Genomic DNA, 21,206 nt, shown 5'->3' on the forward strand with positions numbered 1-21,206 from the left:
ACGTATAAAATAGAGGAAGATGGGCATGGATGTTAGCTCAGGGCCAGTCTTTCTCAGCCAAAAAAAGAGGAAGATTGGCAGTAGTTAGCCCAGGGCTAATCTTCCTCAAAAAAAAAAAAAAGTATGAAAACAACTATAGCTGATTACTGGAACGACACCTGTAGGGGACACCCCTCATGTCCAAATAGCAAAGACAACCTCATTTAGAATAGTTGGTTGGGAACTCCTTTTTGCTTTGGAGAAAAGTCTAAATCATAAAATATTTGGAAAAAATGAAGTTTCATTTTCTTAAACTATAGTATATGTAAAAGATAACTGGTTGTTTATAAGTAAAACTAGGTAGGTTAATGAAAAATTGTAATTCGCAATAGACCTACACTGAATCTAAAAATTATTTAATATTTAAGAGTTAATTGAACATCCTAGAACTTGAGACGATTTGAAGACAACTTTATTGAAATTTTGGTTTGAAATATCATTGATGCAAAAGTGCAAATCCTTTTTAGCCTTTTGAAAGTAGTTAGTAGTAGCAGTAGGTATTAGTAGTATTACTAGTTATTGGTTACTTATTATTAGTGGTAGTAGGTAGTAGGTAGTAGCAGTCTTGCTATTTTGCATGAGAATTAAGAAGTTTAAGTCCTTTACCCAAGTACCAGGCTAGTTCTTCTTGAGGGCAGTAGAGAGTGCTGCTGAATTTTGAATCCCTAGAAACCCAGCCTAGTACCTGGCACATGGTGGACTCTCAAAAGGTGTTTCTGGAATGCATGGATGGCTGAAGGAGTGAAGTAGTAAGGACAGGTCTTCTATATCTCATCCATCAGCAAATCCTCTTGGCTCTATCTTTAAAATATATCCAGCGTGTGATGACTGCTCAAAACCTCATCTTGGTTTGGGCCACCATCATCTCACCTGGACCAGGACAGCGGTCTCCTAACTGGTCTCCCTCTTTCTGCTTTTGCCTCCACACAGCCTCTTCTTCACACAGCAACCAAAGTGATCCTTTTAGACCTTAAGTGAGATCACGACACTCAGAACCCTCCAGTGGTTTCCATCTCACTCAGGAGTGAAAGCCAAGTCTTTAAAAAGCCCTACAAGGCTCTGCCTTTTCTCATCCGCCCCAGCTCTGCCCACCATTACTTCTCCGAGCTCATCTGTTTCTCTCCCCGTCTCCTTCTGCTCCAGCTACTCTGGCTGTCTTTCAGTCTCTGGAATATGCTAGGTATTGTTCTGCCTCAGGGTCTTAACATTAGCTCCTCCCTCTGCCTGGAACATTCTTTCTCCAGATAGCCGTACAGCCCACTCCCTCATCCTTTCAGTCTCTCAACTAGAGTGTAAGCTCCGTGAGGGCAGGATTTTCTCTTTCCACTGTTACTACCCCCAGTGCCCAGAATGTTGCCTGCTACATAGTGGACACTTACAGATTTGCTGGAAAGAGGAAGGAAGCAAAGAAGTGAAGAAGGAATCAGGAGATGGGAGTCATGGAGCTAAATTAAAACTCGTGAGTATAACGATTTGGCCATAGAAACTGTGGCCTCTAGTCCTGTCCAGATCTTTGATTCTACCCCTAAGAAGGGCTCTAAACTTGACAGTTTTTCAGATAGTTTCCTGTTGATGTCTTTCTGACCTCTACAATTACCTTTTCATTTCTTTCCTCTTGCCTCGGAAAAATGCCTTTGCTGTAGTTTTAATCGACTCTCACCTGGCACTGAAGGAATGTGACAAATGACGTATAATATATTGCCTTAACTTTCTGTTCCTTTGTAGAAGCTAGATTGTTTCTCTCAAGACCCCACTTGAGCCCTGTCACTGCAGTGGGTGCTGTTTGGCTGAGAGCTCCCTGGTGTCTGCTGTTTGTCTGCTAGTTTACTCAGAAGGCACTGTGCTTGCTATTCTGAACGCCCTTACCTGGGGCTGCCTCTCCTCTCTTGGGCCTTTATGTTCCTCCTCTTGGTTTCTCTTTTGGATTGCATGTTTCTTCAAATAAAATCACTAACAACATATGGCCTGTTATGATTCTCTTTTCCCAAACTCTGCCATTTTGTATATTTGTGACACACTGCAGATTTTGTGAAGATTGCTTCATAATATTTGTTTACCATCTGCTGCACTCTATTTGGTATCTTGCTAGGATTTTTTCCTCCATTTTAAGTGACATTAACAAAATCCAGCCAGTACATAGACTTTCTGGTTCTACTTTTGCTTCCCTAATGTGCTGGAAAATCATATTACTATGCTCCAGGCAACTAGAGAAGCCTGGAATTCTCATTGTGAACCAGTGTATCAGAGCTCTCCCCCCACCCCTTCTTGGTCATATCTAGTAATGCTTTTTTGGTCAGGTGGCAAAGAACCTTCATGTTTAAGATAAAAAGAGTTCAAATTATTTTTTCTGCTTCTCTCTACTTAGTACCATGACTTTCTAGTGTTCTTCATCAACATGTTTATACCTTGGAAACTCTTTGTGCCATTTTAGTAAGTTTTATGATTTATAGTTGCCATTGGTGTACTTTTTACAGCTAATCCAGTCTGATAGGCAAATTGCCAGAGTCTTTGCTGGATGAGCTGTGTATATCCAACTTTTATTCGGAAAAGTATTTTAAGTTATTGTTGTACTAAATTGCTTGGTATATATTTCTACTTTCTTACACTTTACTAACTTGTCATTTCTGTCAATTCATTGTCTTTATTTTTTAATTTTTCCCAGCTTTATTGAGAAATAATTGATATAGAACGTTGTGTGAGTTTGATGTGTACAGCACATTGATTTTGATGTAGTTCTATATTACAAAATGATCACCAGCAGAGCATTAGCTAACACTTCCCTCCCATCACATAATTACCGTTTCTTTTTTGTGGTGAGAAAATTTAAGATTTACTCTCTTAGCAACTTTCAAGTATATAATACAGTATCATTAGCTATAATCACCATCCTATACATTAGATCCCCAGACCTTGTTAATCTTTATAACTGGAAGTTTGTACCCTGTGACAAGTATCTCCCCACTTCCCATATCTCCCAGCCCCTAGTAACCACCTCTCTACTCTCTTTTACTGAGTTTGGCTTTTTTAGATTCCACATGTAAGTGATACCGTATAGTATTTGTTCTTCTCTGTTTATTTCACTTAGCACAATGTCTTTGAGGTTATCCAAGTTGTCGCATATGACAGGATTTCTATGTTTTTCATGACTGTGCATATATATGTGGCTGTGTATACCACGTCTTCTTATCAGTTCATCTAGTGATGGACACTTAGGTTGTTTCCATATCTTGGCTGTTGTGAATAATGCTGCAGCGAACCTGGGAGGGTAGATATCTCTACCAGATCCTGATTTCATTTCCTTTGGATATAGACCCAGAAGTACGATTGCTGGATCATATAGTAGTTGTAGTTTAAATTTTTTTAGGAACCCACAGACTGTTTTTCATAGTGGCTGTACCAATTTGCTTTCCTACCAACTGTACACAAACGTTCTCTTTTCCCCACAACCTTGCCAACACGTGTTTTTCCTTGCTTTTTGATACTGGCCATTGTAACAGGAGTGAGGCGATAGCTCGTTGTGGTTTTGATTTTCATTTCTCTGATGATTAGAGAAAGGTGTGGAGCACCTTTTCATGTCCTTGTTGGCTATTTGTATGTCTTCTTTAGAATTCATTGTCTTTAGATAGAAATGTATTCTCACTTTAAATGCCAAGGCCAATGGTTGCTCTGAGATTGCCATCAGGGAGTTAGATAGCTTGGATTTTGGCCAAATGTCATCAGTTTTCTCTTAGGTGTAATTACTTTTCCAACTCAGTCTCCTCTTTGACAAGAACAAGGAGTCTTCATTAAAACTACCAATTACGAATATTAAAGAGTGAAGCAGACGGTCCACCAAGGAGCAACTTGTAAAGGCAAGCAGTACCTACATAAAATGAAGTTTCTTGTTAATCCGTAGGAACTGTTAATCACTGTCATTTGAGCCTGATTTTACCCCCAGTCTTTATTAGAATGTCTCTTCAACTTACCTGAGACTTTTCTGTTGGAGTCAGACCCATGGTGGGGCAGCTCCAGCGCTTTCCACTAGGCTGGCGTCAAAGGCTATTCTGGTATTTTGTCCTCAGTTTTCTGTCCACTGAGAGCAGAGTGCCCTTGCAGTGTTTCGTCTGCTTTTCATGGAACTGCTATGGAAGAAATTATTCTGGTACCCGACTTCCCTCACAGTTTTTTGGTGAAATAATCCCACAGAGATTTCGTGGAATTCTAGAATTCCAGAATCTTTTGTTTTCAGTAGCCTTAAATGGTCAAGCCCTTGTTTTGAGAGCCTAGAGAACCCAGTTGTTGTTCCTGTTTTAGAGAGACTGATTTAAATGATCTTTCTGTAATCTGCGCCCTCTCTTTACAAGTTATAAGGAGACTTTTCACCTGCCTTATTAACTCCAAGAACTTCCTCATCCCATGTAAGCGATACTTTATTTAGTTCTTGTATATATTCAGATTTGAATACGAGCAGTCCCTTCATTACCACCGTCTCTATAGCTAGCTCTGGTACAGGAATGAGATTTTCAGAAAGCTGCTTTGTTCAGGCTGGAAATTTTACCAAGTTTCGGACTTCGTCAAGAACAAATCATTTTAGCCCACATTTAAACAGAAAATTTGACTTGGTTTTAAAACAAAAATGCAAAGTGCTTTCATGTGTGGTAACATGTAACATTATGTCCCTTTATACTATATCTGTTTTTTTCCCCTTTGTTTCCTGCATTTGGAGGAAGACTTTTTGACTTAACCTTGAAAATACTAGTTTTTAGAACCTGTGTAGAAACTCCTTCTGTTTCTAAAACTAGAATGGCATTTCTCCCCCAGTTTGGCTTTATAAAGTCTGTACCAAAAAAAAAGTGAAAGTGCTAGATCCCTATACAGACTTTTATATATTTAACATTACCTAGGAATGCACCTTCTTTGTTACTGAAGGTGACCACCGTGTGCCTTTTATACTGAAAATGGGCAGCTCTTGGTAGCATAATACCAGTAGTGACTCTTGACAGCTCCTACCTATGTAGATATTTAGGCAGTGTGATTCGATACTGATTTATATCGAGGTGAGAACTCTGCAGGAGTGAACCAGCATCCAGAATCCAGGAACAAATGCTTTGGAGAGAAAACTCCAGTGAGAGCCGTTGGCTTGGTCAGCCAGCAGGGCTGGCTCAAGTGCAGGTTTCCATCTTGCTGTCAGATTGCTATTGGCTACTGAGGAGAAAAAGGAAGTAGCATTTTGCTCTGAAATAGGCTAATTAGGGAGAACACATGCTCCCTCCTAGGTTCCCATGGTCTGGTCACCAAGCAGAGGGATATCTTCAGAACTGCTGCTGGACAGGAGGGAGGGCCCCCTGACGTGTGGTGGGGCCCTAAGATCCATGTGCTGAGCTGAACCGCCCCGTATTTTCAGTGAGAGTCCCCTGAGCATGTCATGCTGGCTTATTCTCTTTATGACCAGAGATTCCTCTGTTTCTCCAGGCCTGTGATCAGGTTTCCTTCATCTGGTCAAATCAACAATTAGAAGCCCAGAAGTGACCAAAAAAATAATCACACTGATTGTTTAACAAGCTCACCAGAGCTGAGGCATCCAAGTGAGAGCCTTCCCCTTTCAAGATGTCCCCTGGGAGGCTGTGTACTTTCCACAATGCTGCCGTTGCTCAAAATGTTCTTGGCATTTTTCTTCAGCTGTGCCACCATATAGGCTGTTCTCCTATTGACGGATCTTTATCTATAGAAAAATGAAGTAGCTAACTAAATATTTAGAAATGGCCGAAAGTCATTCTGAGTCCTGCCTGGCAGATAGTGTAGGTAGGTGATCAGGCAGACAGTTCCATTTGGGGTTAAAAATGAGATGTGATATTTTCATGTGATTTATCTTCAGGTTCTTAAAGCAGTTTTTGAGGAGCTATTTCAAAACTATTTTGAATAAGAGAAGCGTCATTGAAATAAGTACATTGTTTCTGGATGTAGCTATTTAGATGATACATTTATTCAAATGCACACATTCTGGTTATATATTTTGTAAAGTCTTATTATCCCCAGTTTTAAGACCGTTAAATTATTTCAAAGTAGCATGCATCACCATTTGAAGCTTACTGTGGTCAGAGAGTACCCGATACAAATGAAACCATTCAGAAAGAGAAAGAAAGGTGCTAGATTGAGAGGGGTATGGGGAGAACTGTATTAGAGTTGCTTTGCAAGTTAACTTTGTGCTAGGTCCCCAAAAGGGAATGAAAAAAGGGACATGGGGAAATGAAATAAAAAGGGAATGAAAATAACTGTCCGACTGTCTGCATCGTAGGATCATTGTGAGGTTTTTGAGAAGGTGCTGTGTATGAAGCACAAGTCACAGTGCCTGTAGTGGTGTTCAGGAAACGTTAGGCATTTTTCTGATGCTATTGTGACGTGGTAGATTGCCTGGGAGAGAGGAAGAATGGAGAAACAGAGCAATAGGGTGCTGTGAAGGAGAGAGAAGAGTACTGATAGTTGAACAAGAGTGGCCTCTCTCCGGTTTTTAAAGTTCTCCGAACCAAATCTGTTTAGTCATACTCCAGTGATGTTTACTTTTAACGTAGATACATGTTATGAATGACATGAGCAATATTTGAATTTTCAGCTGTCCCTAAGTTTTTTAGTTCTTTATTGAGATTCTGGTTGTGTTCTGAACAAAAACCAAAACTAAACAACAAACCAATAACCTCAACATCCCCAAAAATATGGTGTTGAGGATTTGAATATCAAGTTGTAAAAACCGATTGTGTTGTGTTCCCACCTGATGTGGTTTTTGCATATTAAAAAAATGGAAATCTTTTTTTTGTGGCAAATTCAGGAAAAAAACGCAAATCTTATCACTTGCATTATATTGCTTTTTAAACAGATGAAGATGAAGATGGTGATCGAATTACAGTGAGAAGTGATGAAGAAATGAAGGCAATGCTGTCATATGTAAGTACGTTACAAATGAGGACTGTTTTTAAAATGTTAATGTAATTGAGGATGCTGTTTCTTGGCATAGGGAAGATATAAAAGTAAATCACAGTGTCGATAACATTTTTCTATATAATATATAAGGTTTTCAAAGATTTCCTTACGTGAAAGTTAAAGGCATTTTCAAAAGATGCTTACTGATAATATCATGAACATTAAGAATAATGCATCTTAATGACTTTTGCATTAGGTATGGTGCAGACTAAATGGACTATCAATTTCCTGTATTTTTTATGCAGTACTTAAAGTAACGGCTCATTAAAAATGAACCCCTGGGCTCTAAAAAATTTTTCAAAATCTACTTTCAACTGGAGATCTCTTTCACCCTTCCAGACAGACTACAGTTATAATGTAGCTGCAGGCTTAATACGGATACACGATTTAAAGATGTACTCTCAGTCATTTTATGCACTCACCACCCCTCAGCCCCACCCCAAAATGAACTACAGGGTTACTTAATCAAAGTGACCTGAATATATCCTGAAATGGCTTTTCTTTTGTGTTTCAAATTTCGGTGAAAATTTGCATTAACATTCATCTCAGGACTGAAGTAGATAAACAAGAGAAAAGGGTACATTTCTAGAACTTAAGCTTGAAAAATTCAACTACTGTGAAGAGTCATAGCCTCCCTGAGCCCTGATTTGTGCTTTCCTCTTATGTGGTTTTATTTCCTCTTATTTGTTTTATTCTATTTTATCTGAGTTTGTGATCTGTTTATAAAACCTTCGCTAGTGATCTGGTAGAAAGAGCGTGGGGTTGGAAGTCAAGAGACCACTGCTCTCCTCTGGCTCCCTGGCCTTAGGCAAATCACTTAACCTTTCTGTGCTGTAGTTGCCTCATCTGTCAATTGCGGATAATAATACTTGTCCTTTCTACTGCACAGGGTCATTGTAATGATCAAATGGGATAATAGATGTGAAAGCCCTTTGAAAAGTTAGAAGTCCTATACAAATGCAAAGTGGTATTATGGTGGAAATGCTGGAGCTGGGGCCCCTGCTTTCTAGTGAGGCTCTAATCTTAGCCAGCAGTTTGGTTGTAGGTTTTGATAGACGTCAACTTCAACCAGGATATTGTTTCATTGTAATGAAAACTATAAAATATCTGTATGGGTTTCCGCCAATAGTTTTAATTTAGGATAGGAGGAAAGAGAACAAGAAGGATGGCATGATTAACAGAGCGTTGCATTCAGACCAGCACAAAGTAGGAAAAGTCAATTTCCCATTGACTTCCCATTAACTTATTTGAGAGTCTTTGTGCCCTGAGAATTTAGAGCGGGGCTCATCAGTACCTTGAAAGGCAGAGTAGGATTGTCTGCTGCAAGGTCTAGCACTGGTGTTGATAGATTGGCTAACTCTCCTGAGAATGTGACATGCTTATTTTTAGAAAACGCATGCACACAGATGGGTTCTAGTTTTTTCACGTATGTCCATTGCAGAGAACTCACATCAGTGTACTTTCATTATGTCTCTGACATAATCACACACAAAGGTATGTTTTCAGTAATGTACTTTTGGGAAAATCTGACAAATTGTGCTTTTTGAGAAATGTTACTGCATGTGATCATAGTGATGATAATTATTTTCATTTCTAAGTGCCTAGTATATACTAGATGCTTCAGGTATTTAATTTTCTTACATCTTAAATTATCTACCTTTGTGAGGTAGATATCATCATCCCTAATTTTTAGATGAGGGAGCTATGGTTAAGAGATGTGCCCAAGGTCTTATAGCTAGTATATGTAATGTGAATATGGAATTTAAGCTCAGCTTTTCCTTATCCCAAAGCCCCTGCTCCTTTATGTTTCACACTCTTTCTCTCCCATCCACCTCCTTACACATTAGTTTGTCATCACCATTATTAAATTCTGAATGATTTATCCTTATATAATACCTTGAGATCTCTGTTGTATATGTTTCTTATGACTTACGCTTATTTTCTCAAATGCAGTGTTTATTTTTGTGTTGTAGGAAAATATTAGAGTTGTAGAATTGTCCTTAAAAGTTGCTGAGATTTCTTGAGAGCCACTTTTTAGTCTGAACAGAAATCATCTAGCTCATTGATCCCCAAGTATTTGGATTTCATGAGCTAATCAGTCTTTCATTTTTAGCTTGGGGGACAGACATAGGCATAGTAACTTTTAATTTTGCCAAATAAAAAATTAATAAAATAAATAAACTAATAAAATTATCTACTGTTAACTATTATTTTATTAACAAAGAAAAACAGTGAGAGTCATTTAAAGATTAAAACATTGGGCAGTACATAATCTCAAAAGTAAAGATGACCATTAAAGGAAGTAAATTTAGTTTTATATAAAACTCACTACAGGGGCCGGCCCGGTGGCGTAGTTGTTTGTGCACTCTGCTTTGGGAGCCCAGGGTTTGTGGGTTTGGATCCTGGGCACGGACCTACGTGTTGCTCATCAGGCCACGCTGTGGTGGCGTACCACGTACAAACTGCAAGAAGATGGGCACGGATGTTAGCTCAGTAACGATCTTCCTCAAGCAAAAAGAGGAAGATTGCAGCAGACATTAGCTCAGGGGCAATCTTCCTCATCAAAAAACAAAACAAAACCCCAACTCACTACATTATTCTTATTTTTATTAATTTGCTATGAGTAGTGAAAACTTTTTAATGAATTGGCAGTGATCTATGGATTGTGGTCTGGTTGACCAGGTCCAGATTTTCTCATTAATTCAGTTAATAAATATTTATAGGTGGGAACCTGAGACCCTTAAAGAATTTTAACTTAAGGTAGAGCTCACTTTTCTGATTCTGGGTGCTTGAGCAAAATATTTTAAAATGAAAATGAAAACATTCCTGAGAGAGAGAAGGTTTTTTTTGTTTTTGTTTTTGTTTTTAAAGATTGGCACCTGAGGGGCCAGCCTGGTGGCACAGTGGTTAAGTGCGCACGTTCCGCTTCAGTGGCCCAGGGTTCACTGGTTTAGATCTGGGGTGCGGACATGGCACTGCTTGGCAAGCCATGCTGTGGCAGGAGTCCCACATATAAAGTAGAGGAAGATGGGCACGGGTGTTAGCTCAGGGCCAGTCTTCCTCAGCAAAAAGAGGAGAATTGGCAGCAGATGTTAGCTCAGGACTAATCTTCCTCAAAAAAAAAAAAAAAAAAGATTGGCACCTGAGCTAACAACTGTTGCCAATTTTTTTTCTCTTCCCCTGCTTTTTCTCCCCAAATCCTCCTAGTACGTAGTTGTATATTATAGTTGAGGGTCCTTCTGGTTGTGGCATGTGGGATGCCGTCTCAGCATGGCCTGATGAGCCGTGCCATGTCCCCGCCCAGGATCTGAACCAGTGAAACCCTGGGCCGCCCAAGCAGAGCTCGAGAACTTAACCACTCAGCCACGGGGCCAGCCCCGAGAGAGAAGTTTCAATTCATTTAAAACTTAAATGGATTTCCTTTTCCTCCTGTCTGTTGCAGTAACCCCTGCCATTACATATTCTTTGTTTATGTAGAGTCAGACTCTGAATAAAGTAAAGAGTAGGGGAATCTCTTTCTCAAAGAAGCACAAACAAGGTTGGATGGCTTTGATTTTGATCTGTCTTGGTTCTTGTGGTCAGAATTCCTTTGGGTTCCAATTTTGTGAAAAAGTAAACCATTTGGACCTAATAGATTTTGGTTGATGGTCTTCAGTTGCCTATTATTAAAAACCTGCATTGGCCTTTATATTTTAGGTTCAATTTGACTCTGAAAAATTTTGATTCCAGGATTTGGGTGGTGGCATAGGGAAGATACTGACAAATGATGAGGCATTTACTGTAAGAAAACAGCTTAGTTTTTCATGTGGAATTCAATACATTTGTAGTCTCCATAGTGTTTGTCTTTCTTTCTTTCTTTCTTTTTTTTCTGAGGAAGATTAGCCCTGAGCTAACATGTGTGCCCATCTTCCTCTTTTTTTGCCTAAGGAAGGTTAGCCCTGAGGGGCCGGCCCTGTGGCCAAGTGGTTAAGTTCGCACGCTCTGCTTTGGTGGCCCAGGGTTTCGCCAGTTTGCTTCCTGGGTGCGGACCTCCTCACTGCTCATCAAGCCCTGCTGAGGTGGCATCCCACATAGCAGAACCAGAAGGTCCTACAACCAGCATATACAGCTAGTACTAGGGGGCTTTGGGGAGAAGAAGAAGAGGGAAAAAAAATAGAAGATTGGCAACAGATGTTAGCTCAGGTGCCAATCCTTAAAAAAATAAAAAATAAAATAAATGTTGTTAAAAAAAAAAAAAAAGATTAGTCCTGAGCTGACATCTGTGCCAGTCCTCCTCCACTTTATATGTGGGTCACTGCCACAACATGGCTGACGAGTGGTGACGAGCCGTACCAGGGAACCAAACCAAAGAACCCAGACCACCTAAGTGGAGTGCACTGAACTTAACCACTATGCCACAGGGCCGGCCCCCTACTGTAATATTTCTTTAAAAGCCATATAGGAAAAGCAAAAGTAGAAACACTTTTGCTGTAAATTTTTTAATCATTCTTTTTCATTGATTGCAAAGGTTAAATGAATAAATAGCCTGGATCTCTGCATAAAATAAAAAATTTGCAATGTCTAAGTTGAAACTTGCACAATTACTTTTTTCCCCCATTGGATGCAAGCATTTCTGGCTTTGTGCCAACAGAAGTGTAAGTTTTTATCAGTAATTTAAATAGATTTTTGTCTTAGACCTGAAAGTGTTGCCTTTTTAATTGAAAACTTATCAATTATTTAAATTGCTAGCAGCCTTAGGCTGTTAATTTTATGTGTGTCATAATAATGGCATACAGTGGTTTTTGATCCATGTGACACATGGAATATCACATTGTGGTAAGGATTTGTCGTGACAATAGGTTGTTGTGTGCTGTTAAATAATAACCAGCATATTAAACCAAAGTCTGTTGTCACACGTTAGTACCATTTTATGTAAGTTATTTAGAAGTTGTATTCTTTTCTTCATTAGATATATTTTTAAGAGATAATGAGAAGAAAACAAAGCTGTAATAAATTGTCTTTTAAGAAAATGTAAAGTAATTTGGTCTCCAAGGAGATATTTAATGTATTGAGAGAATTCAGCAGCCAAGTGTTATTACAGCAGCATTGTGATAGCTCTCTGCGTTTTGTTATGAGTTTGTGTTAATCAACAATCTGTTTTTATAGCGTAGTTTCTTGTAAGTTATGTTGTTAGAATATTCCACTTCTGGGATCATGGCTTTTCCTCCTACTCTATTGTTTCTTTTTAATTCCTCCATAAAGTATTTTTTTAATTAGAATTTGAAATGCTTTATTAGAGAAAAAATCCACCCAACCTACATATTCTGAAAACTAAATACCTGATCATTACTAATTGTTTAAAGGGCCCTGTTAAATATTCCCTAAATGTAGTTTAAATTTTTTTGTTCTTGTTTTTCTCTCTCATTTTCTAGAAAGACTGAAGACAGTATGCTGCATTTCTCCTTCCATCTTTTTGTGTTTGTTGTCTGGTAGTCCTGGCTTCATTTCCTTACAGCGTCAACCAGCAATGCTGGGCCCTGTTTATTGATTCATCATAAGCTTTGTCTATCATTGAGACCCAGTTATAGGAGGGGGTTATTTTAATGTTAACCTCTGCCTTTGGGTGACCTTTCATTAAGAAACTCAGCAGTACATCTTGTTCTTGTAAATGGATTCATATTTGTTTCTGCTAAATCCCATGTCTAGTAAAGGATTTATTATATATGATTCTCTTGATACTGAGAGGCTTATATGAGTGGAGCACAGTATTAACACAAATAATTTTCTTCATTTTGCCTGTTCTCTCTTTATACCATTTTTCCACATTGCCAGAAGAGTATGGAACAAGTTTAATTGTAATGCCTCCCATTATGGCAGAGACCTTGTGTTTCCGTGGAGTGTAAGTATTCCCCTTGGTGTACTTGACTATAGCGTACCTTGTTAGATATTGGGTACTATGAGGGAAAATACTTTCTGACCTCTGAAGCACCTTGTAAATTGACATATGATTAGCTTTATCCTAGTATGCATAACTTGGAGATTGCCTCTAAAATTCTATGGTTACTCAAATAGAGTTGGAAGGGAGCCTTAGAGGTCTTGTCCAACTGTTTCATTTTTTTTTTTTTTTTTTTAAGATTTTATTTTCTCCTTTTTCTCCCCAAAGCCCCCCGGCACATAGTTGTATATTCTTCGTTGTGGGTCCTTCTAGTTGTGGCATGTGGGACGCCGCCTCAGCGTGGTTTGATGAGCAGCGTCATGTCCACGCCCAGGACTCGAACCAACGAAACACTGGGCCGCCTGCAGCGGAGCGCGCGAACTTAACCGCTCGGCCACGGGGCCAGCCCCCCAACTGTTTCATTTTATAGACAAGGAAACTGAGGCCCAAGGAGATCAGATTCAGTAGGAGGTCACATTGCTAATGAGTGGGAAGTCCTGGACGCAGACTCCCAGTTTCTTCACTCCTGGTAGTTTTAAATGATGTTTTTGCTTTAGCACCTATTGAGGACCTGCTGAAGAAGCTTTGCAAATACTTTTTCCCTGGTAGCAAAAAATAATTCTGTCTACTAGAATGTTAGTCTACCTGAGTTTGAATAGGAATGTAAAAAATACTCTGGGCTTTTGAAGTTTAAAGATTTTGTTTGTACCTACAAGGCTGAGTTTTACCACAAAATTTGTTGCCTGCTTAGGAGTTGGACATTTAACAGTCTCAGGGCCTTTGCTATTAGAAGTTTTCTTCAGCGAGCAAAGAGAGTAGAAGCTCGTTTTCCATGTGGTGCTTTCAAATATGCCCCATATGAAGTAGGTCCTACTTCGAACTTTGTACTCTGCAAAATCAGCTCAGCCTTCAGTGAGTGGTTAATCCCCTATTTCAATGCAGTTCATCTGAACAACTGATAATGCAGTATATTCTCTCGGCAGGGTGGAGAAACTGTGAAAAGAGACAGAAAGGCAAACTGAGTAAAATAAATAAATTGTTTTGGAAATTATTCAGTTTTTCTTAAATAATGACATGCTCTAAGCTGTAGGTAAAGTTTTTGTTTTGTCTTCTCATCCTAGTCAAAGAATAAAACTTTTTTCAGAGGCAGATTATTTTAACCCCCTGTCTGTGTTGTCTGGGACATTTGGATGCCCTCGAAATAGTGATAAAAATGTAGCCCCTTGGGGCCGGCCCAGTGGCGCAGTGGTTAAATGGACACGTTCCTCTTCTCGGCAGCCCGGGGTTCGCCAGTTCAGATCCTGGGTGCGGACATGGCACCACTTGGCACACCATGCTGTGGTAGGTGTCCCACATATAAAGTAGAGTAAGATGGGCATGGATGTTAGCTCAGGGCCAGGCTTCCTCAGCAAAAAGAGGAGGACTGGCAGTCGTTAGCTCAGGACTAATCTTCCTCAAAAAAAAAAAAAAAGTAGCCCCTTATTTAGTCCCTGTTGTGAACCATCTTGGGGTATCTTTGCCAGTAAGAAGAAGAAGCATCCTCAAATTTGCGTCAGAATGAGGGGTTTATTTTGCAGCTCCTGGAAGCAAAGAAAAGGATGAGCACAAGCAGGCCTCAGCTGGGGTGGCACCCGAGCAGTCTGGGGACCGCTGGCATAGGAGATTTGGACCACCAATATTTTTTCATTACTGTGGCTCCCAATTCAGCTCCATCTCTGTGAAGGGCTCAGCGTAGCCTGTAGGTTGGTTCCCCTGTGTGGTGGTGGTTGGCATGAGGGGGCAGAACCCCTGGGGGCTCTGGCTAAGAGCTTCTCTTCAAAAGATGTGGGTGGTGAGGAAATGAAGGCCCTCTAGCAGTAGCATTGGTGTGGGGCGCAACCAAGGTTGAGGTCCTTGTTGGCAGCTCCTGTGGAACCTCTGTGCACTCAGGCCAGTTTTACTAGAAACAAGAGGGATATTTTCTACATGTGTCTGAAAGGTGGATGTGAATTTGCTACCATACTGTAAAGTTAGAGGAATTCAGTAAGTTATCGACTTCGGAAACATAATGTGTTCAAAACGGGATAAATTGAGGTAATTGAAAATTTCAAAACAAGTTGTTTCTCTCTAAATGTATGTTTCTTTATTACATTTATTATATGTTCCTTACTAATTTCTCACTACCTTATTTTTTATTTATTTTTTAATAGCAGTTGAGCAGTAGGCCGGATCTTTATCAAAGCACTGTTGGAACTGGCTGAATAAAGTAGTCTCTTTATAAGGGAATGTCCCAGTTGGCCAACTGTCTGTGTGGCCTGATGGTCCTATTTTATTTAAGTGTCAAGTTCCCAGAAGCTACTATTTAAACTGCTCCTGCTTCAGAAGTATAGCAGAATTGCTTCAGCCTAGAAGTCAGGTGAAAGGTCAGTGTAGAGACTGGCCCAAACTAACTATGGTGATAACTCTTCAGCTGAGAGGATCCTACAGGTTTTGGACCCGTCACCGAATACAAATTTACACTCTTCTGCCAATGCACATTACCTTAAACTTAGCCAAGTTGAATTTCATCTGCTGTTGGCTGCCCAAACCTCTATTAAGACCTTCTGAAGCTCCCCTAATGCTCTTTATGGTTTTACTATCCAAAACAAATAGTGTTATCATTAAACTTGGCCAACTTACTGTCTTTTTCACTTCCAAATCATTAATGAATACATCTCTTCAATAACCTTAGCCTATAAACAGGCCCAAGAGTTGTTCCCTATTGACCTTTTCACTGGAAGACTTTTCATTGTGATTTTCTTTCTCACTGTCTGATCAGTCCATGACTGTACGTGGCCCCTTGGTCTAGAGTCATTTAAGGAAGGGCATGTGCACATTGTAGTCACCTCAAGGCAGGGACAATGAGTTATTGGGGAGTCAGGGGACCTGAATCCAGGTAATTAAATATAGTTATTAATTTGGTATTCAAAATAGATTGACTTCATATGTTATTTTTGACTACTGGAGCAGTTGTGTGCTTCCTGAGAGGTCAGTGTCACAGAGGGAAAGCCTCTTAACGTAGAGTATAAGAAGTAATTGAAGGAAGGTATAACTGATGACACATCTGAGTAGTGTTGTAATTGAATTTGTAGCCATTTGGCAGAGTTAAGATTGTTGAGTTCTTCACTGGGAAAACTAATAAATTAACTATGGACTGCAAATAGTTGGCTAGTTTATTGATTATTGCTGTGATTACTGACTGAGCCACATGTAATGGGGGTATGCTTGCAGTATTGACAAAGCAAGAATTTGAAAATTTTATCATTAATAGGAAAAACCAGCATGCATATTCCTTATAAGTTGAAATACTGTACTAATTATGTTGTCTGTTAGAAAGCATGCTAAAGAGAGATTTAGGAAACTGTCCTGTTATAAAGGTGTAGAAGAAGAAGAAGCAAACCTGATTTGATGTGTAAGACTTGCCGCTGAGTGAGTCAGAGGGTGCGACCAGGGCGAGTAGTGGGCATGGCCGCATTAGTTCCTGCCTGCCTTCTTCCCTTGTGTGGCACCTCTTAAGTGTAGGGCACAGTGCTAGGCACTGTATGCCAGTAGTTTCTTAGGTTTTTGGAGACTCAGGTTATTTTTGAACATCTGAGGAAGATTGTTTATTCTTTTCTCAGAAAATTCACACAATGCAACATTTCACATATAATTTGAGGAAATTCAAGGATCTTCTAAAGCTCATATAGACCCGAGATTAATACCTCTGCCATAAAAGGTAATAAAAACACATAAGACGTAGTCCCTGTCCTTGATGAACTTCCAGAAGAGAAACAGACAGTGTTCCTTATGATACCCTTCTGCTTATTTTATTGTTTATAGTACTGTAGTTACTGAGGGAAGGGGAGGCAATGCTGACTCGGCCTTGGTGAATCAGTTAGTTAAATTATACCTCTGTACTTGGTCTGAAAATCTCAGGGATCTTGTGGGTGGTTTCTGTGTCACTCTATTGTTAAGAACATTTTTCTTCTATGTACTGTTTTCTTGGAAGTGGGAGCTTCATGGTACTGTGCCCTATTTCAAGATTTTTTTCGGGGCCGGCCCAGTGGCACAGCAGTTAAGTGCACACGTTCTGCTTTGGTGGCCCGGGGTTCACTGGTTCAGATCCCGGGTGCAGACATGGCACTGCTTGGCAAGCCATGCTGTGGTGGGCGTCCCACATGTAAAGTAGAGGAAGATGGGCACAGATGTTAGCTCAGGGCCAGTCTTCCTCAGCAAAAAGAGGAGGATTGGCAGCAGTCAGCTCAGGGCTAATCTTCCTCAAAGAAAAAAAAATGATTTTGTTTGGGGCTGGCCCCGTGGCCGAGTGGTTAAGTTCGCCAGCCTGGGGTTTCACCGGTTTGAATCCTGGGTGCGGACATGGCACCGCTCATAAAGCCCTGCAGAGGCAGCATCCCACATGCCACAACTAGAGGGACCCACAACCAAAAATACACAACTATGTACGGGGGGGTAAAAAGAAAAATAAAATCTTTAAAAAAAAAAAAAGATATTTTTCAAGTACTTTATAGGAAGGTTTCCTATACATCAGCTCCTTTGGTTTTGATCTTCCTAACACCTTTAGGAGGTGAGCAAGGCAAGTATTTTTCCAACTTTTACAGCCCAGGAGACTGAGGCACAAATTGCATAACTTTCTCCAGGTCACACAGCTAGTAAATGTAGAGCGGGGACCTGAGATCACTCACTGATTTGCTCACTTAGTTGTACAGCCAGGTTTTCTTACAGTAAATATTTATGAGATGGCAACTGTCTGGCTGAGTGCTCTGCTAGGTGGTGGAGGTGCAGTGAATATATAGCTCATTCCTTCAAGGGGCTTATGGTCCAGTCAGGCAGATTAACAAAAAAAGAAATAGTATTCAGTATGGGAGGACAAGAAAAACCCATAGTTACCAGGCAGAGTGATAAGTGCCATAATATGCTTGTGTTAGGTGCCCTATGAGCACAAGGAAGGAGCACCTGATCTAGCTTTGGGGACAGAGAAGGCTTCCTGAAGAGGGTGGTGTCTAGGTGGAGTAAGCTAGGACAAGGGGACTGGAAAGGGTGTTTTGGGCAGAGAGAACAGTGTGTTTAAAGGCTCAGGTGAAAGGATGCTCGGTGCATTCAGGAGGAGCTAAGCTACCTGCAAGTCAGTGTGGTGTGGATAGTGAGGGAGGGAGCATATGAGATGAGTTTGGGAAGAAAGGTGGGCTAGATCATGAAGGGCCCTATCTTGAGGGATTTGGAAAGTGAGGAAGATGGAGAGTTAATAAGACTGGTGATTGACTGAACGTGGGGAAGAAGGAAAGAGAGGTGGTCTGGACTGCTTCCAGATATCTGGTTTGGGAAACTAGGTCATGCTGATCTCATTCACTGAGATAATGAACCCAGGTGGCAGAAGACAGGTCCAGGGCATGAGGGCGAGGTGGGAGAGGTAGGGATCTGTTCAATTTGAGGAGCCTCTGGACAACCCATTAGGTATCTTCCAAATCTTAGGAGAGAAATCTGGGTTGGAAATAAAGATTTGTGATTCATCAGCTCCTAATTAGTCTCAATGACTCCTCTGGTAATTGAAACCTTTGAAGTGGCTGAAGTTAACTCAAGGAGAGTATAAAATAAGAAGAGAAGGTTGATGAAAAACCATAGGGAACTACAGCATTTAGAGGAGGAGTGGGGGAAAAAACCACTTAGAGGAAACTGAGTAGAGTGGTTAGAGAGGTAGGAGGAAAACCAAAGGAGGGTCGCTAAAGAAAGAGGGAGAGGTCACCCGTCAGCACAGGTGTCTTTGCACTGCACAGTCCTGTGCTTCCCAAGTCTCTGAAAGATGAGGTGACATGGCCTAACCCCCACAGGGTATGAGTGAAGAAACCACACCCTCCACTAGCTCAGCAGTCTACCCAGTAGCCCAGTTTATTTAGTTAAATGTTTTGAGGTATGAGAAATATGAGATAACTTATCTTTTGGCTCTTAAATAGTATACATATATTTTATGTTCTGAGTGTATGGACTAGAATGAAAGAAGTGTTTTTCTTGGTTCACTGATAAACCATTTGCTTCATATGGTGAGATGGGGTAGTGATACTTGTAGAAGAGGATAGGGTTGTGAGAAATTAAATGAATAAACATATACACATAGTACCAAGCCAACGCACAGTAGGGACTCAGTATGTGATAGCTGTTTCTGTGTGTGTGCATCTCTCTCTCTCTTTTTGTCTCTCTCTTCTCTCTCTCTTAATAGAGAACTTGTGCCTTAAATTAAACTATGCTGTTTTGGAACTCAAGTTTTTTATATGGCAGATTTCCATGAAAAAAATGTTGTAATTATTGATTGAATTGTGCTGTTAGAATTAAAATTAGGTTTCTAACAAATAGGAACACTGTTTGATGAACTTGCAAACAAAACAGAGCCAAAAATTGTACTTGCTATCCCCTTATTGAATCTGGCCCTCTGTTTCAAATTAATTAGATTTTTGGATAACTATGCTAAACTTTGTCACATCCTTATTAAAATTGTTTAAGGATTTTGAAGAACATCTCAGAGGGCCTCTGAAACTAATCTGACTCTGGTACTGGAGATTCCATTAGCAGTCACAAAACTGATTAATCTTTTACTCAGCTTATTGATTATTGCTGCAATTACTGCATGTAACGGATTCTGCAAGAGATCCCAGCAGAAAACACATTTTATAACTGTTGGTGATGTATTCAGTTTGAAAGCAATATTTTGTACTTTTTATACATAACTATCTTTGTGTTTTTAAATGATGAGAACACTTCTACTCAGTTAATATTGTTTCAATATTAGGAGGTCCACTTTTTAATTTCTCATCTACTACTAATGCATTATAGTTTACAAAGTGCCTTCCCTAATTCTATTGCTGCAGTGTAATTTTGAGCTTCACAGTATCCATATGTAATAAAGTAGGCATCTTTACTCTCATTTGGAGGAAACTAAGCTTCAGTGAAGTTAAACGACTTCCTGAAGGCTACACAAGTTAATAAGTAGCAAAATCAGTATTGGATCTCATTTCAATCAATAAATACCTGTCAAACACCTACTATGTACAGGTCTTTGTGTTAGGGGTAATGAAAGCCAGGATCAGATTATAGAGATTAAGCTAAGGAAGTTATTTGGATAACTTCAGTTTTGGCTTCATTAATGTTATATCGGTGACTTTGTTACTTTTCTGTACAAGCCATGTTAAGTATCTTGGTGTACAAGATTTATGTTTTTGTTTGTTTTTTCATTTTTTTTTTTTATTTTTTTTTTTTATTAATTTTATGATAGATTACAACCTTGTGAGATTTCAGTTGTACATTTTTGTTAGTCATGTTGTGGGTACACCACTTCCCCCTCCGTACCCTCCCCCACCCCCCCTTTTCCCTGGTAACCACCGATCAGATCTCCTTCTCAATATACTAATTTCCACCTATGAGTGGAGTCATATAGAGTTCGTCTTTCTCTGACTGACTTATTTCGCTTAACATAATGCCCTCGAGGTCCATCCACGTTGTTGTGAATGGGCCAATTTCGTCTTTTTTTTTGGCTGAGTAGTATTCCATTGTGTATATATACCACATCTTCCTTATCCAATCATCAGTTTCTGGGCATGTAGGCTGGTTCCACGTCTTGGCTATTGTAAATAATGCTGCGATGAACATAGGGGTGCAACGGACTCTTGAGATATCTGATATCAGGTTCTTAGGATAGATACCCAGTAATGGGATGGCTGGGTCATAGGGTATTTCTATTTTTAACTTTTTGAGAAATCTCCATACTGTTTTCCATAGTGGCTGTACCAGTTTGCATTCCCACCAACAGTGTATGAGGGTTCCTCTTTCTCCACAACCTCTCCAACATTTGTCGTTCTTGGTTTTGGATGTTTTTGCCAATCTAACGGGGGTAAGGTGATATCTTAGTGTAGTTTTGATTTGCATTTCCCTGATGATTAGTGATGATGAACATCTTTTCATGTGTCTATTGGCCATATTCATATCTTCTTTTGAGAAATGTCTGTTCATGTCCTCTGCCCATTTTTTGATCGGGTTGTTTGTTTTTTTGTTGTTAAGCAGTGTGAGTTCTTTGTATATTATGGAGATTAACCCTTTGTCGGATAAGTGGCTTGTAAATATTTTTTCCCAATTAGTGAGCTGTTTTTTTGTTTCAATTCTGTTTTCCCTTGCCTTGAAGAAGCTCTTTAGTCTGATGAAGTCCCATTTGTTTATTCTTTCTATTGTTTCCCTCAACTGAGGAGTTACAGTGTCCGAAAAGATTCTTTTGAAACTGATGTCAAAGAGTGTACTG

At 39.8% G+C, this 21,206-nt stretch overlaps 1 protein-coding gene across 6 annotated transcripts in view; it reads left to right on the forward strand.

Moving 5' to 3' along the window:
* The window catches only part of MAP2K5 (mitogen-activated protein kinase kinase 5), a 244,156-nt gene that overhangs the window by 12,252 nt on the left and 210,698 nt on the right, over nucleotides 1-21,206 (forward strand). For all 6 annotated transcript variants that reach the window (XR_006887499.1, XR_006887498.1, XM_046653610.1 and 3 more), the window contains exon 3: nucleotides 6,890-6,957. Coding sequence is in view for 4 of the 6 variants with exons in the window: in XM_046653610.1 (XP_046509566.1) it covers nucleotides 6,890-6,957 (68 nt within the window). In the remaining 2 variants the exon portion in view is untranslated. The remainder of the gene's footprint in view (nucleotides 1-6,889; nucleotides 6,958-21,206) is intronic.

This window comes from Equus quagga, chromosome 2 (genome assembly GCF_021613505.1).
Source record: "Equus quagga isolate Etosha38 chromosome 2, UCLA_HA_Equagga_1.0, whole genome shotgun sequence".
Lineage (NCBI taxonomy): Eukaryota > Metazoa > Chordata > Mammalia > Perissodactyla > Equidae > Equus > Equus quagga.